Raw genomic sequence first — 14,088 nt, 5'->3', positions numbered from 1 at the left:
TTCCTACATCACTCAGGGCGCTCTCTTCCTAGTGAGGAGATTGCCAGTACTCAACGAACCACGTTCGCCCATCCCAGTCCGCCATTGTATTGCTAGTTGTCCAAGAACAGCTCGGCCATCACGCCTCAAGCTGGAGCGAAGCTCTTCGAGACCAGACGTTTCTCCTTCGAGCTGTTTGACGAAAAAAGCCACCTGGATGACATCTCTAGGGCCCAGAACTGGGTTCTCCACATTTGGATCATCCTCCTTCTCAGCATCCCAGTTGAGAGAGGTAGACCTGAACGGCATCTTAGTCTGAAGTTTCGCCTCCTCTAATACTATCGAAGCATCCGAAACATTTTCCAATTGTGCTTCCAGGGCATATCGTGACAGAGTCGTCCGGCCGTATGGTCCATGTGTCTTGTCTGGGACTTCGATTGCAGCCAGCTCGGTCGCCTTTGTCCGCACACTGATGCACGGCTGAGCCAGAAATTGATAGAGCTTCCGAAATGACCGAACCCGGCCACTAGTTGCCCCACCCCCTCCAGTCAAGGTTTCAGTATAGGTCACATTGACGGCCAAAACGTGATTGCCTTCTTCTTTCAGGTCGAATCGAATGATTCTTTGCAGTGCAGTACCGGGTCCATCTCCACCTTCACCCTCAGACTCAGCAGCAAAGAGTTCCAAGGGAATAGACTGAGAAGGAGTTTGCATTTCTGCAATGATTTTCGTTCCCGTCAGAATTTTGGTGGTCTTGCCAGGAAGGAGCTCATTGTTGGCACACAATGCACAAGAGAACGTTTCACCCACATGAGCAGAGCCAAACGAAGGCGGGAGCCCTAGATTACCGGACAAGATGAATTCTTGATCGGAGTGTTTAGATGGATATGCCAGTGAAGCGTCATGCCTAATGTTGATTGCAGATTCCCGTGGGAGGGGATGTTGCTCTGCTAATGATGGCCGTGAAAGTCTAGTCAGAAAAAACAGTTGGTTAGAACGAAGGGGATCCAGGATCAAATAATCATCAAAAGTGTACCAGACACCGACCTTAGAACTAATTGTATTAGCAACAGTACCCAGAGTTGAACAGTAGTAAGAACTTTGTAATAATAGAACAGCATTCAAAAAATGACTTCCATATTTCACTGTCTTAGTCTCTCCTTCTGCGATCGCAAGCTTACCTTTCAAGGAAACCGAATGAGGTTCTTTGGGGAAGTTCCCTGTGTCTGCTCTAGCGCGGGCCATGTGTCTCTCGGCTTCTCAGAGCGATACTGAGCGCACCGCTTTGATGAAATCGACGTGGCGGCGGCGGCGGCGGCGAAGGAAACCTGAAATTCGGTCCCTTGTCTCTACAAGAATTAATTATCAGGGAAGGAGAGAGCGCTGCTGATTCCCCGCTCCGTGCCGCCGAGATAGCAAAAAATGAATGATTCTCAGCCAACGCTGGTAGTGCCGTTCAAAATAACCAGGATTGGGAATATGGTATCTCCTGGACTGACGGTGAGATCGCCCACCTTGGTATCACATACGAGTAGTCGCAAGCGAGAAAGCTGTTCTTCGAGGTCCCCCTCGAGATCAGCCGCTCGCCGCTCTGCACAAGCTCGGCTTACCTACCACTTCCTAAGCGATATTGAGCGCTCCAGGAGCCTGCCTGGGCCTTCTTTTCCCTCTCTTCTTCATCATTCTCCACGCTAACTTTGATCAACTTTAGACGATGGGAAGCGAAGCTAGGGTCGTTACACCGCAGCGCTGGATAGGAGGCTCGCCCAAGTTGCAGAATTATCCTGTTGACGTTAGGAAGGTTAGCCGCAAGCTTCAAGACCAGGACTTCAAGGAGTTCTGTCTCCATTGGTATTCAAGATATCAGATTATGACTAGGCAGGACCAATCTACTAAAGACGCTCTTTCTTGTCATGCTAGTCGTTGATAATAGTGATCACAAATGGGTGACTCGAAATTAGCATCTACTCGGCGATGAATTCAAAAGTGCCTAGGGTTTATCCGTCGAGTTGTATTGGTTATTTTATAACCACGAAGGGGTCACTGGCAAGCCAGAAAGACACACAAAACCAGAAATGAATCAAGAGTACTGTATTCAACACTCAGAAACTACCTCAACCATCAGGGCGCCGGTACAGGATTCATGTACGGTCTGTTATCATGACAACAATGTGTGGAATTCCTCATGGCACGAAGGATGCCTTTCAGTGCACCGAAAATGCCTCCCGAGGACCCCCATCGCTCGCGCCTTTTGTCACTCTTGTCTCCTCCGACAGGTTTGAGTTTCATGTCAGCCGCGCTCCGCTGCCTGTGTGCTTCCCTCTCTCCGTCGCACGCTTGGTCTCCAAAATATAGACATTGCCCCCTATCCGTGGTACTTTTACTGAAGCATTTTCCTTGGTCATGGTAACTGCAACATCTTCGAAGCCTAGACCAAAGTCTGCAACTTGAAAAATCCTAGGCGGGATCTTCCTTGAGAAGGTCGTCGAATACTCTTACTAGTGAGAAAAACCGCAACAGCGAGGGTATCTTGGAAATGGACATCTCCTCGGAGCCGTGCTAGGAGCTCATAGTAACATTAAGGCACAGTGGCGAGTCGAGTGAAGTGCTATGTTGTATTATCAGCCAGGCCTGAAAGAATCTTTGACAGTATGGAGTGGCATTGCAGAGGAGCGACAAGAACGTGCATTGACGATGTAGAGATGATCACGAAAGACGCTGACGTTGTGAAGTCGGGACTGTTCATGCGATTCCTCCCACACTCTTGCAAGAGCATTGGAAAGCATCCATTGCCGGCAGAGTGACAAAGACGCACGTTTCTATGAATAGTCGTCGAAAGAAGAGTCACAATGGAATGGACGAAGCACGCCAGAAAAGAGCGTATGTGCACTTTCCACTCCGCCGTTTATATATGCAAATCGTCCGTTCTGCGTCTCCGTAAATCTTATCATGATCCCCGCATCTTCAAACGCGTTCAAAACATTTGATATTTCTGTCCCTCTCTACCACGGACTGTACACAAGCAACAAGCAACACCACCAAATCTGTCGTTGCGAATCCAAGCCATGGATCCAGAAAACAGTTGCCATGATGTCGCTGCGCTTCAACCCTGGCTCGACACGGGCACTGGGGAGCGTTCGTCCGTTCACGGTCGGTTCTTTTTCCTCAACACTCCCAAACCAAAGTCGGCCACCTTGGACGAAGAAGGCTCGCCGTCTGCTGTCTCCCTACTATGCTTGTCAGGACGAATCGAGACTCAACTTCAGCGCGTCTTTGACCGGATCCAATCACCTCCATTCCCGGCGACGCCAGACTGGATTGAGTTCCCTTCGGAACCTCTACAGTTCGAAGAGCTCAAGAAGCTGGAACAACTTGGGTATTTCTACGGGGCAAAAACTCCGGTACCATTCGCAATCCTCTGAAATGGTTCGACGCAGGGAGCTCTGCTGACCATAACTAATAGGTACGACTATTCTGAAGCCGATGAAATCCTCACATTTCGAATGGCCGGTGCAGGACATGAATGGATCGATTGCGAACTCGTAACAAAAATCTCCCAAGGTCTCGTATCGCACACGCCGCAATCCGAGATGGCAACTCTCACTCTGCCAAGGAGTTTGCATTGCTGCCTACCTCCAAATGTGGCTCCGCGTCTCTGAAGTATCGGTCGTTCAAGGTGGCAGGCAAGAAATTAATACAGCAACCGGATGCTCAATTCCTGTCCGATCTGAGACTCCTTCCCAGCTTGATCATCGAAGTAACATGGACGCAGACTACGAAGAATTTGCAAGAGCTGGTATGCGATTACATCTTGGGTAGCAATGCACGAATCCGCACTGTCATTGGTTTTGACGTCGGTCCTGCCCCCAGAAAGCGTGCGACAGTGTGCGATTGGAGAACCGTGCACAACGAGGACAATATCGCTGGTACCTGTGACTCTACGGTAGGGGTGCTACCATCCTCTCCGTCAACGTCGCTAATCTGACCTCTCCATCTAGGAGATTTGCACCGTATCTGGAGTCAAGAACACCGACCCGCAAGCTGGACTGCGCCTGACGCTCGAAGATTTTGCATACCCTCGTAGCCAGAAGAATACCTGGACCTCGATTCTGTCATCATCTTCATCCCCGTCGATGATCTCTACGAAGTCTTGGAACAGGCCGAGGCCGCTCAGGAATGCTTCAGACATAGAGACCAAAGTGAATTAGAAGAAGAAGAAGAAGAACGAGTCGCGCCCACCACCAACAAGACTGCCTCTCACTGCTACTCGCTGAGATTTAGAGACGGGTGTGCAGTTCAGGAAAAATAAGGCTTTTGAAATGGACGTATTGGGAGGCGAGTATTGTCGACTTTGAACAACGGACACAGCACCTATTTGGCTGGGGAGGCGGCATTATCGGCGAGATCCTTGCTGTGGTATCTCTTGGGATAAAAAGCGACCTCCTTGGGCGAAATCTGGCTCCAGCTGGAGGAACCTGTACAGCGTTATGATGAATGGCCACACGGCAAATACTGGACGAAGTAACGATTGATGCCCCTGCCTGTGCAGCATGGCACAGATGACATAGTGAGAGAGCAAGACATGATGATGCTTTTGCAAAAAAGAAAAATTCGAGTACAGCCATGATCGGCATCCATCCTTTGAGATCGAATCATTCATCGTCTCTAGATCTATTGGCCTGCCGGTGACCCGTGAACCCCAGGGGTTCCGTCTGCGGCGAAGCCGACGACAAAAATCGAGCTCATAATTCCCTTGATGAGCACATGAACGCGTCGACTACGGCTTTCCAGATCACCAATTCCAGTTGTCCAAGCCGACATAGCTCGTCTCATCGCACCACTACCGTCCACTGCTCACGCGTGCCTCCGTCACTCCCGATATCTTTTCGCCCTCGCTGCCCTGACCGCTCTCGTTCTGTCTCGGCCCTCGAAAGTGTCTTGGACCATTTGGTCACTTGAACTCCTCCCACTTTCTCCAGCAAAACTCCCCAACTTACAAGTAGTCAGTACTCGCGTACTGACCAAGGCTCCCTGAATAGAGCTGTCTTGATAACGAAGCCCCTGGGAGTCTGTATAGAGAGCCATATATTCATATGGCTCAAGTTCGACTGTTGCCAAAATCTGCTTGCAGTGGCGGCGTCTCTTTCACGGAGTTCGGCTTTTGCTCCAACAGATATCGCGATCCAAACGCTGCTTCCAGCATTTCGGTATTAGATTTTCCAGTTTCAGAAGCGTGATCTGCCGTTACAGTGGGTACTGGCATTCTTCAGGGCTCACTCAGGAGAATGAAGAGTGGTGTACTCGAAGGGTACAAAACTTCTGCTGATCCGGTAATCATTTGCAATAGCCGCACCTGTAAAGCGGAGCAGACATTTTAATCAGCAAGGACCGCCCCAGGAAGGCTACCGCAGCTGGGGCGAGACTCAGAGCGACCCAAGCTCTTGAGAATCTATAGTGACACCTAGGGACCATATGTAGGGAGTTCTCTCCCTCTCCCTCTCCCTCTCCCTCTCCCTCTCTTGCAATAGCTCCCGGAAGCGCTCGCATTACCGGGGTCAGCAACGCAGGGCGCTTCAGCCCTAAAATCGACAGGTGGGACGCAATCGGTACCGGACTCTCTTACTTCGTGAAGGTATGGCTTCAAGGCTGGGAACTGGCAACCAATCGAAGTCCCAGGCTCAATGACAGATTAGGAAGATGTACACGACCCCTAGAGCTCAGGCCCAAGCACTAGGGGAGTACGAATCCACGAAAGCCGTCCACAAAGTGTTTCCAAACAACGAGCCAAGTCCCATCGGTTTAATTCGATGGCTCTTGCGGCATGAACTCGTTTGATGTCAATGCGCTACAGCCAGCGACAACGCAGACAACCTGCAGTACGCTCGTAGATGAGCACCAAAGGAGAAAGCTCTGGCTTCTCTTGCTGTTGTGGCTGGCAGCATACTTCCTAACTCATCTGTGCGCCGTTAGGGTTTTCGTTCTCGAGTACGGAGTGATCTAGGTGGGAGTCTGGTACGTACCAACTATACAGTCCTCCGTACAGGCCGCCAGGAAGGAATGTCCCTCCAAGTCAGGTGTACGCAACATTACCTAATGTCACAGATACCCTGGATTCACATTACTGTTTTAGTTCTTCGCGAGACCACCTTGACTAGCACTCAACAAGCGAGAACGCCCTCGATTCCTTGGCTTTGTGACAAGCGATATGGAGTTGCGGTCATGCAACATATTAAACTTGGCTGGCACCTCTAGGCCACCTACTCAGATCGGCATGTTGATGCGATGCCCGAGTACAAAATGCTTCTTAGTTCTTGATTACATGCAATTTTTTGCGAAGAGACCAGCCCAAGACTACCTCCGGATCCTAATTGAGCAAAATTCCCGGCTTCTCTTTCCGCCTTACAGTTGGAATAGGTAGCGGTCATCGGAAATTGGCCCGATTCTCCGGTCGATATACTTACAAGAGATCCTGATACTAGCCACCCGCAGCCGAGCACACAGGGCTGATTAGTCACCGTGCATGAGTCTTGAGAAGGGGCCAATTGAATGTAGTAGACCGAACATCGATCTCTTCATTGCTGGGCAGAGGATTGATTTCGAAAGCCATTCTCGGTCACTGTTTTGAGCGTCGCACTTCATGGTACATCATAAACAGCGAGAGTCGCTCTTTTGATAACAACGGCCCTCGATATTCAGGACTCCATAACAGCTCGAAGACTGATACATCCGCTCAGGTACTGGGTACGTTGGAGGGGCTGAGAACTTTAATTACTCCTCTTTCCTATCCTCCCACGCCGGATCATTCTCCACAATGAACATCCAGCAGCTGAAACTTCTCCATTAGATAACACGGCATTCCCTAACACGCAGATTATTGTCCATGACGGGCGGATATACCTTTGCCATGAACCTAACTCCCTTCTGCCACAGTCCGAGTGCTTCGTCCTCGTTGGTGTTTGTCAGGCTTCAAGATGACCTCTTGGCTCTTTGTGGCAATACGTGAAGACGGTCTCGAAGATCCGGAGACCCACAATCCGATCGCACTCAATGAGTTGAAATCCCACGCCACAAGGTTTGCTCACGCTAGAAATAGGCAGAAGCGACTGACCGCTCTCAAGGGAAGCTTGACCCGTTTCCCCGTTGCGCAACTCTCGCAGAGTCAACGAGAGATCAAAAGTCCGATCAAGGTGCATCAACGTGTATTGCATCCGCGACCGAGGAAGCTGGAAAAGAATGGACTGGACGACAACATTACCCATCTCCCCATGGTTCCAGGCCAGGGCAAGCCCGAACCCTTCTGCTCACCTCTTGTTCATGAACTCCCACCAATCATGCAGAATGCTCTTGAATATACGTATGAGGTGCTTTGGCCCAAAAACAGTCCAGCGTTGCATGGTGAATTACTAAGGCCGACCATCAACTTATGGCGGAGAGGCGCAATGGAATCACCGCTTGAGTTCTACAGCCAAGTCTCCAACGCCGCAACCCTCTGTCTGGCTTTATCTACTGACTCAGCAGTCATGAGAACGCTGTCTACACTCCGGATATTTTACCAGAGCCGAGCCATTGCTCTCATCCAGGAAGAACTAAATCAACTATCTAGGCCTCCCTCCAGTGCTCTCATCACCTGTATCATGAACGTACACGGCCAGGGGGCGCAGATGTTCGAGTCATTGCCCAACCCATCTGTCCCTGAGTCGCCCATCTTTAAAGCGTTCAATCTCAAAGAGTACGGCAGATTCGCGCCGCCCCGTGCGCACTTTCCTGCCCTGGTTCTGCTTGTTCGCCAAAGGGGGGGCCTTGGCTCCCTTCCTCCTAGGGTAGCCAATCCGTTGCAACTGTAGGTGCCGCCATGTTGAAAACCCCATCGAATGTACAACATCTGCTGACATGTGCCGCTATATAGAGCCGACATCTGTGCTGGAAACATATCCTTAACCACACCGACATTCCCATTACTCTCATCCATAGCCGAGGCGGCAGATCGTGAGAAGGTCGTATTCGATGAAAAGGCAACCCAATTACTATCGACCCTGGGTACTGGATTCCGACTTCGCAAATACGGCAATGACTACGAGCTCAGCCAGCTCTTGTCAAGTGCATGTCGCCTGATCGCGGCCATCGATGAGTCTCAGCGCGGTGCACCGGGCTGCTATCCATTACCATCTCTATCTGTGAAAGCCATTGCATTGCAACACCGCATGCTAAGCCTCTCCACTCCATCACCACCGACAGATCTCGTTTTTGGGGATTTGGACGACTGCATCTTCCAGATCGTGCGCCTGACAACATTCATCTTCAGCGATTTCGTCTTCTTCCCAACGGCGGAAGTCCGAAACGGACGACATCGACTGGCAACAATACTAAAGGACCACCTGACCATCTACTTCGGACTCCAGTCCGCCCAGTTCCCTGGGTTGACGCTCGGTTTTGAACATGACCATTTAATCCTTTGGGCGCTGGTCCTCGGCGGCGCTGCCTCCTCCAGCACCAGCAGCCGGGAATGGTACGTGTTGCAGATTTTCGAACGCGTCTCGGCTCAGCAGGTCACTTGGGATGAGCTACAAACCATCCTGCGGAGGTTTTTGTACTACGACTATGTACTCGATAGGTCGGTCACCAATCTTTGGGTCGAGGTGTCTCAGTCCTTACAGGCGGAGGCGGATTTGGATGTGGGTCTTTTGAATGCTGGGTATAGCAACTGGTAGATCTTCGATCTTGGAAAAGCTGAAATTAGACCATAAGGTTTCTGAACTAAGGGTTCTGAAAGGAGCGCATTAGACCATGAGGAAGCTGAACCAAGGTTTTTAAAAAGAGTACACAAGCTACTTGGTCATGTTGGGTGGCACGTGAGTTCGCCTGAAGGCTGTGTCGGACTGCGTGTATTCTTGCATGATAATTGCGGATGGGTGATCCCTTTGCGTTTCTATGCGAGGCTTGACAAGAACTGCAATATAAAAATAAACACAAGACTGAGGTGCAGAGTGATACTTCAGATGACGGGACTGGACGTGAGTCGTCCATGTCAGGATGACGTAAGAAGCATATACTGAGTGTCAGGGGCAGCAAGCAACACATCCGAACGTCCCCCGCCTGGGTGCCACCCTACCTCGTGTCTACAACGAACCAGTAGTATACGAGTACTCGTAACAGAGTTGACGACAGGGGCCCATCGTTTTTGATCCCTGTTCCGGTGCGTCGACAGACATTTTCTGACCAACCATCGAGGAAACTTAATCCGTACGACGGCTGTTCAGTGACCCCGGCAAACGCATTACATTGATCGACCCCTCATGATTCAACAATAAAACCCAGCTGGGGAATTTCATACTGACTCCTAGCTCTCTGCTCAGTGCAGAACGGGGACCGCGTAATGCCCACAGGGTGAGATCTGCCCAATACTTGATTGCTGTCGAGAAGGCCGGCATCTGGCGAATGAGGGTACTGGCAAAGTCAGACTTGTCGTAGATACATTGCTTTGCCCACAGCGGCGCAACAACTTTGATAATTATGTCTTCACTGTTCCACCACCCGTTCGGCATTTCATGGAGGAAAGCTCTCGTCTCGCTCCCACGATTGGTTCCCGACGCTGTCTTACATTTCACTTCTCCCGAAGGACCCCAGCCGATAGTATTCGACGTCCCCTCCCGCGAGGCACACTTGATCCCAGTATATGTCTTCATCCCGCCCAGAAACAACCAACACCACCACTTGGTCTCGCCCGGCGCGCATCTAAAGCAAGCTTTGTCAGACTCACAAAAGGACCCCCATGAGAAGCTTCCTGTCCTGATAGACTTCCACGGTGGGAGTTTCATTCTCGGCAGCTGCCAGGAACAATCGCCGTTCTGCGCACAGATGTGTCGTGAGCTGAACTGTGTGGTCATTTCTGTGGATTACAGACTCGGCCCTTATGCCACATACCCCGCTGCGAACCTCGACGCAGAAGACGTGGTACTCGCAGTCATCGATCGCGAGAAGCAGAGCTACCGCACTTTGCGGGAATCCATCAACCGGCATCTTGACAAGGAAGCACGTAGGAGAATTGAGCTGGATGAGGATCGCATCGCCTTCTCCGGCTTTAGCTCCGGTGGGAACCTGGCTTTGAATCTCGCCTTGAGCGTCAAGAACGATCCAACCATCCATCGCGACTGGTTGAGCCCGGTCCCGTGGAGCCACAAGAGCGAAATCCCTGTTTTGCTCTTCTACCCGAGTCTCGACTGCCGGCTCCTACCCCACGAGCGTCCGAGACCCGAAGGTCTCGATCCACCCAGCGGCTTTGTCGAGCGCTGGCGCCTTGAGGCTGAGTTGATGCCCACCTACCTCCCTGTCGCCAATCGGCCACATCCTAGAGCAAGCCCCGGCCTGGCAGACATCAAGGCACCATCCTCCGCTGATGGAAAGCAAACCGAACAATACGGCCTCCACCCGCAAGCGAAACTCTTCCTCGTCCTCCCCCAATTCGACTCTCTCAATGGTCAGAGTCTCGACTGGATCGAGAAGGTGCGCGCCGAGGGCCGCGGCAGCGACCTGATCGTCGAGGATGTCAAGGGCGTCACACACGGCTGGACGCAATTCCCGGACGGCTTCATATCGGACGAGCACAGAAAACTCAAGGTCGAGGTCTTCCGGAAGGCTCGCGTTTTCCTTGGCGTCTGGTGGGATGTCACGGGTATGAAGAGTGGGCATGCAGATCTGAAGGAGGTGAAGGTAGAGGTGCTGGGCGATGATAAGCCAGGATCCGGGGATAAGGCGCCTGGGAAAGGTGTCGATGTCATGATTGAGAGGGAGAGATATCCGAAGGCCGAGTAGGATGGGATGGGATCAGCTTTGGAGGATCATCGATTGAGGTTCCGGGCATCCTTGGCGGAGATGTTTGTCTTGCCTCTTGCGCAAGCGTGTCTGTCTCAGGCCGATCGGTATTCCAACAGTCCTCCGTTTTGCTCCGTCTTGAGACTTCTGTCGTCTCCTCTCTCCACGTTACTCACCTTCGCCGAAACGAAGCCAAGTATGCAGCACTAGACGAGGCGTACAACCACTATAGCATAGCATGATACAAGCGCCTGGGATCAAGAACTTGCCCCCAGACAATGTCAGAATGCACTGTCGAGCATATTTACCCTATTCCTGTGAAGACGGAATAAGAGTTTTCATGACCTGAGCCAACCATCTACATCTACTGACCCCGCTGGCTTTATACTAGTTAACCCCCTTCATTCAATGGCCCTACCAACGTTCGCCACCACACTACATGTGTGCACTGCTTGGTGGAAACATCTGACCTCCCAGCCTTTGGCGCTTCAGACACTTCCAAAACACCAAAAAGGCGCACAGCCGCACCACCGGCGAACGTCTGCATCTAGGTAGTCATGCTTGTATTCGGGAGCCGCCTATAGGTCGACACTATAGAGCAGAAAATGGGACAACGAAGCCATTCAACCTGTCAGAAATCCTCAGAGCATCCTCCGTTGCACGCACCGCGTAAGCAATAGCAAAAGCCTTTTCGCACTCAAACAGGTCCCATCCTTTCTAGTTGATCGCCCCAAAGATGAATCAGCGACTCGCCCGGCCAAGGTCTCAAAGACTCCAAGAGTCCAGACCATAGTTTGGCATCTTCTGCTGGCTAATCTTCACACACCTCGATGGCGAAAAGGGGCTGTTGTGTCATTGCATCGTAGGTGGGCTCGACTCGGCCACCATTGAGCAGCAGCGGCTTTGCCTTCAGTCACTGCCTTCTGGAGGCATAGTATCCTCCAACCCTATCGGCGTCAGAAGCCTGACCAGCACGAAAAGACTTGCCAGCAGCACGAGCATCTTGCGCCTGTCCCTTCTTACCACCATCCTTCTGCTCCCTCTCCCTCTTTCTCTCCCTCTCTCGCTCGTCCTTCTCCAACGCAAAATCACGATACTTGATCCCCTTTCCCTTCAACGCATCCATCGCGGCCTTGTTGTCGGACGTGCAGTGTTCCTGATCACGCATGTATCGGGTGCTGGCCGGGTCGCTTTTGGCCTTTGCATACCGCACGAAATCTGCCTGGCCCTGGCGTGTGCCGATGTCGGGGCCGTTCTCGTCGATGTAGACCGCTTTAAAGGCGTCCCTGCGCGAGTTCGGTGAGAGTTCGCGCTTGCCCTTTGGTGTACCCCAGGAGAACCAAGATGACATTTTTCCTTTCCGGGCGGTTTTATTATCTGGTTCCAACGCGAAGACGTCTCTTGAGGTCGGGTTCTTCGTTGCCTGGCTGAGCGAGTAAATTGAGATATAGAACCTGGCGGTTACAAAAGTGGATAGAATGAAGACGGTATGCTTGTGAGGTATAGCTATAGCGATTCTCCTGAGAGGATGCTCTCCAGATTCCTGGAAATATATACTCTTACCACGGTGGCCCGTTTGCCTGTGCGACTGTCACCTCTTGCGTGACCCAAACATCCTGACTTTTACAGAGGGCGAAGCTTTGGTATGGCGTTTGGAGAAAAGAAGGGGAGGTAAAACGTCGTCACAAAGGATCAGATCGTGAATGCTCATCTCTGACGAACGAAAACCGGACCCAGGTGACAAGTCGCTTGTTGGGTGGCGAGGAGCCGTGGTGATGGTAACGCATGATCTGTGGTTCATATCGGTGCCAGACAGCGCCATCTGACAGGATTGGGATGTAGACTGTGCAGAACAAAGCGAGAAAGAAAGGAGTTGTCATAGCTGAGTGTGTAGAATGGTATCTGTTGGTGATGGGGAGATCGTTGGTGAAGTGTGTTGAATAATGATAGCATTCGATGCTAAGAATCAATGCGAATCTTTCGGTGTATGCTTACATATTGACTATCCTCTCTTTCTAGAAATCCCAATCGAATTTTCTTCGGTAACACAGACAAAGAATGCACCTTCGACTCTTTCCACCATTCCACCATCCAAACGGCGCAACGCTGAAGTCACAGTAGCCATACCTTTAAGGTTTGATAGGGACATCTCGGATCATGAACCATATTCTCGGATCAGCATTGGATGGGATGTTAAACTTAGGGTCCATTTCAAAGATATGGACGTCCTTGAATCCGTACTTCTCGTAAAGGCTGTGGGCCATGGGTGAGGATTCGAGATAAGCTGGGATCCCAAGCTCGTCAGCGACCTGAATTCCCCATTCAAGCAACAAGCCTCCAACCCCGCGTCTTCTGTGTTTCGGGTCGGTCTGAAGCAGATTGAGCACTAAAGGTATGACTGTTAGGAGAAATTGCATCGAGCGAGAAATGGTCCGAGCATGGACATACGTGCATGGTGCTTGCCGTCCATGAGCTCATGTCGGGTTTTGTGAATGGCACCGAAGAATTCTTCACAAGCCTCAACATTGCAGCCTTGGCCAAATGTGCGTTTTTCTGGAGCAACAGCCTTTGGTCCGTCGATTATTTGCCACTGCGCCCAGCCTACCACTTCATCCGTGTCCGTGTCGATGGCCTTGACCCAGCGAATCTGAGGGTCCTCGTTCTTGCTCTTCAAAAGGTCTTCACCCCGTTTCGTCAGGACTTCCTTGGGAAACGGGCCAGGGAACAAGACTGGTTCCATGGGGTTGTCCTTGTATGCCACATGCTCGATCTCAGCAAAGCGAGCCGCATCCCCGTCCAAGCCGGGGTGAATTTCTATCGGCATCACGGCCTAAGTATGGGGTGAGCAATCACGACTGCACGTACAATGATCTGGTCGCGGAAAGAAGAAACAGATACAGATATCTATGATTCATTCCAGGGCAAATGGGAAGATTGGTTAGTTGACGAAAGAAAGAAGCACTCGCAGAGTCGACAATGCCCAGCAGACTTTAATAACAGAGGAATAGTTACCTAGGGTCGCAGATGTATCAACTGGATACAACGCTGTTGGAGGGAAAACTCCACTCCTCAAGGACAACCTTCCCGCTCGGCATTAGCGGGGTCTGAGTCGGAGGCAAAAAGAAGCATTTATCCCAGTATACATTCCAGGATGAGAATGGGCCACGAGGTGACGGAGGTGTCGATGAGTCACCTCCTCGTCCAACTATGTTGCTTTGGTGCCTAGTCAAGGCGATTAGCAGCTGAGCTCGCCAAATAAGGGGGAGGTATTTAGCGGCGGCTGACTTCGGCGTCCCGCTA

The 14,088-nt window shown here is 51.3% G+C and overlaps 5 protein-coding genes across 5 annotated transcripts; 3 read left to right on the top strand and 2 right to left on the bottom strand.

Moving 5' to 3' along the window:
* Nucleotides 1-12: 12 nt before the first annotated feature.
* A1O9_05590 (uncharacterized protein) lies at nucleotides 13-1,224 on the bottom strand (the record flags this gene model as incomplete). The annotated part of the gene is made up of 1 exon (XM_013404808.1): nucleotides 13-1,224. The coding sequence occupies one exon, from the start codon at nucleotides 1,222-1,224 to the stop codon at nucleotides 13-15; it is 1,212 nt and encodes a 403-aa protein (XP_013260262.1).
* Nucleotides 1,225-3,044: 1,820 nt separating this feature from the next.
* A1O9_05589 (uncharacterized protein) lies at nucleotides 3,045-4,187 on the top strand (the record flags this gene model as incomplete). The annotated part of the gene is made up of 4 exons (XM_013404807.1): nucleotides 3,045-3,355; nucleotides 3,443-3,545; nucleotides 3,593-3,922; nucleotides 3,978-4,187. 4 exons carry the CDS (start codon nucleotides 3,045-3,047, stop codon nucleotides 4,185-4,187), a joined length of 954 nt encoding a protein of 317 aa, XP_013260261.1.
* Nucleotides 4,188-6,950: 2,763 nt separating this feature from the next.
* A1O9_05588 (uncharacterized protein) lies at nucleotides 6,951-8,687 on the top strand (the record flags this gene model as incomplete). Its single annotated transcript, XM_013404806.1, has 2 exons — nucleotides 6,951-7,819; nucleotides 7,886-8,687. The coding sequence occupies 2 exons, from the start codon at nucleotides 6,951-6,953 to the stop codon at nucleotides 8,685-8,687; spliced, it is 1,671 nt and encodes a 556-aa protein (XP_013260260.1).
* An 802-nt stretch (nucleotides 8,688-9,489) lies between these two features.
* On the top strand, nucleotides 9,490-10,788 carry A1O9_05587 (uncharacterized protein; the record flags this gene model as incomplete). The annotated part of the gene is made up of 1 exon (XM_013404805.1): nucleotides 9,490-10,788. The coding sequence occupies one exon, from the start codon at nucleotides 9,490-9,492 to the stop codon at nucleotides 10,786-10,788; it is 1,299 nt and encodes a 432-aa protein (XP_013260259.1).
* Nucleotides 10,789-12,917: 2,129 nt separating this feature from the next.
* Nucleotides 12,918-13,612, bottom strand: A1O9_05586 (uncharacterized protein; the record flags this gene model as incomplete). Its single annotated transcript, XM_013404804.1, has 2 exons — nucleotides 12,918-13,174; nucleotides 13,237-13,612. 2 exons carry the CDS (start codon nucleotides 13,610-13,612, stop codon nucleotides 12,918-12,920), a joined length of 633 nt encoding a protein of 210 aa, XP_013260258.1.
* Between the last annotated feature and the right edge of the window lie 476 nt (nucleotides 13,613-14,088).

This window comes from Exophiala aquamarina (assembly GCF_000709125.1).
Source record: "Exophiala aquamarina CBS 119918 chromosome Unknown aczIA-supercont1.4, whole genome shotgun sequence".
Lineage (NCBI taxonomy): Eukaryota > Fungi > Ascomycota > Eurotiomycetes > Chaetothyriales > Herpotrichiellaceae > Exophiala > Exophiala aquamarina.
The sequence above is the reverse complement of the archived record's forward strand: the minus strand, read 5'-3'. Positions and strand labels throughout refer to the sequence as shown.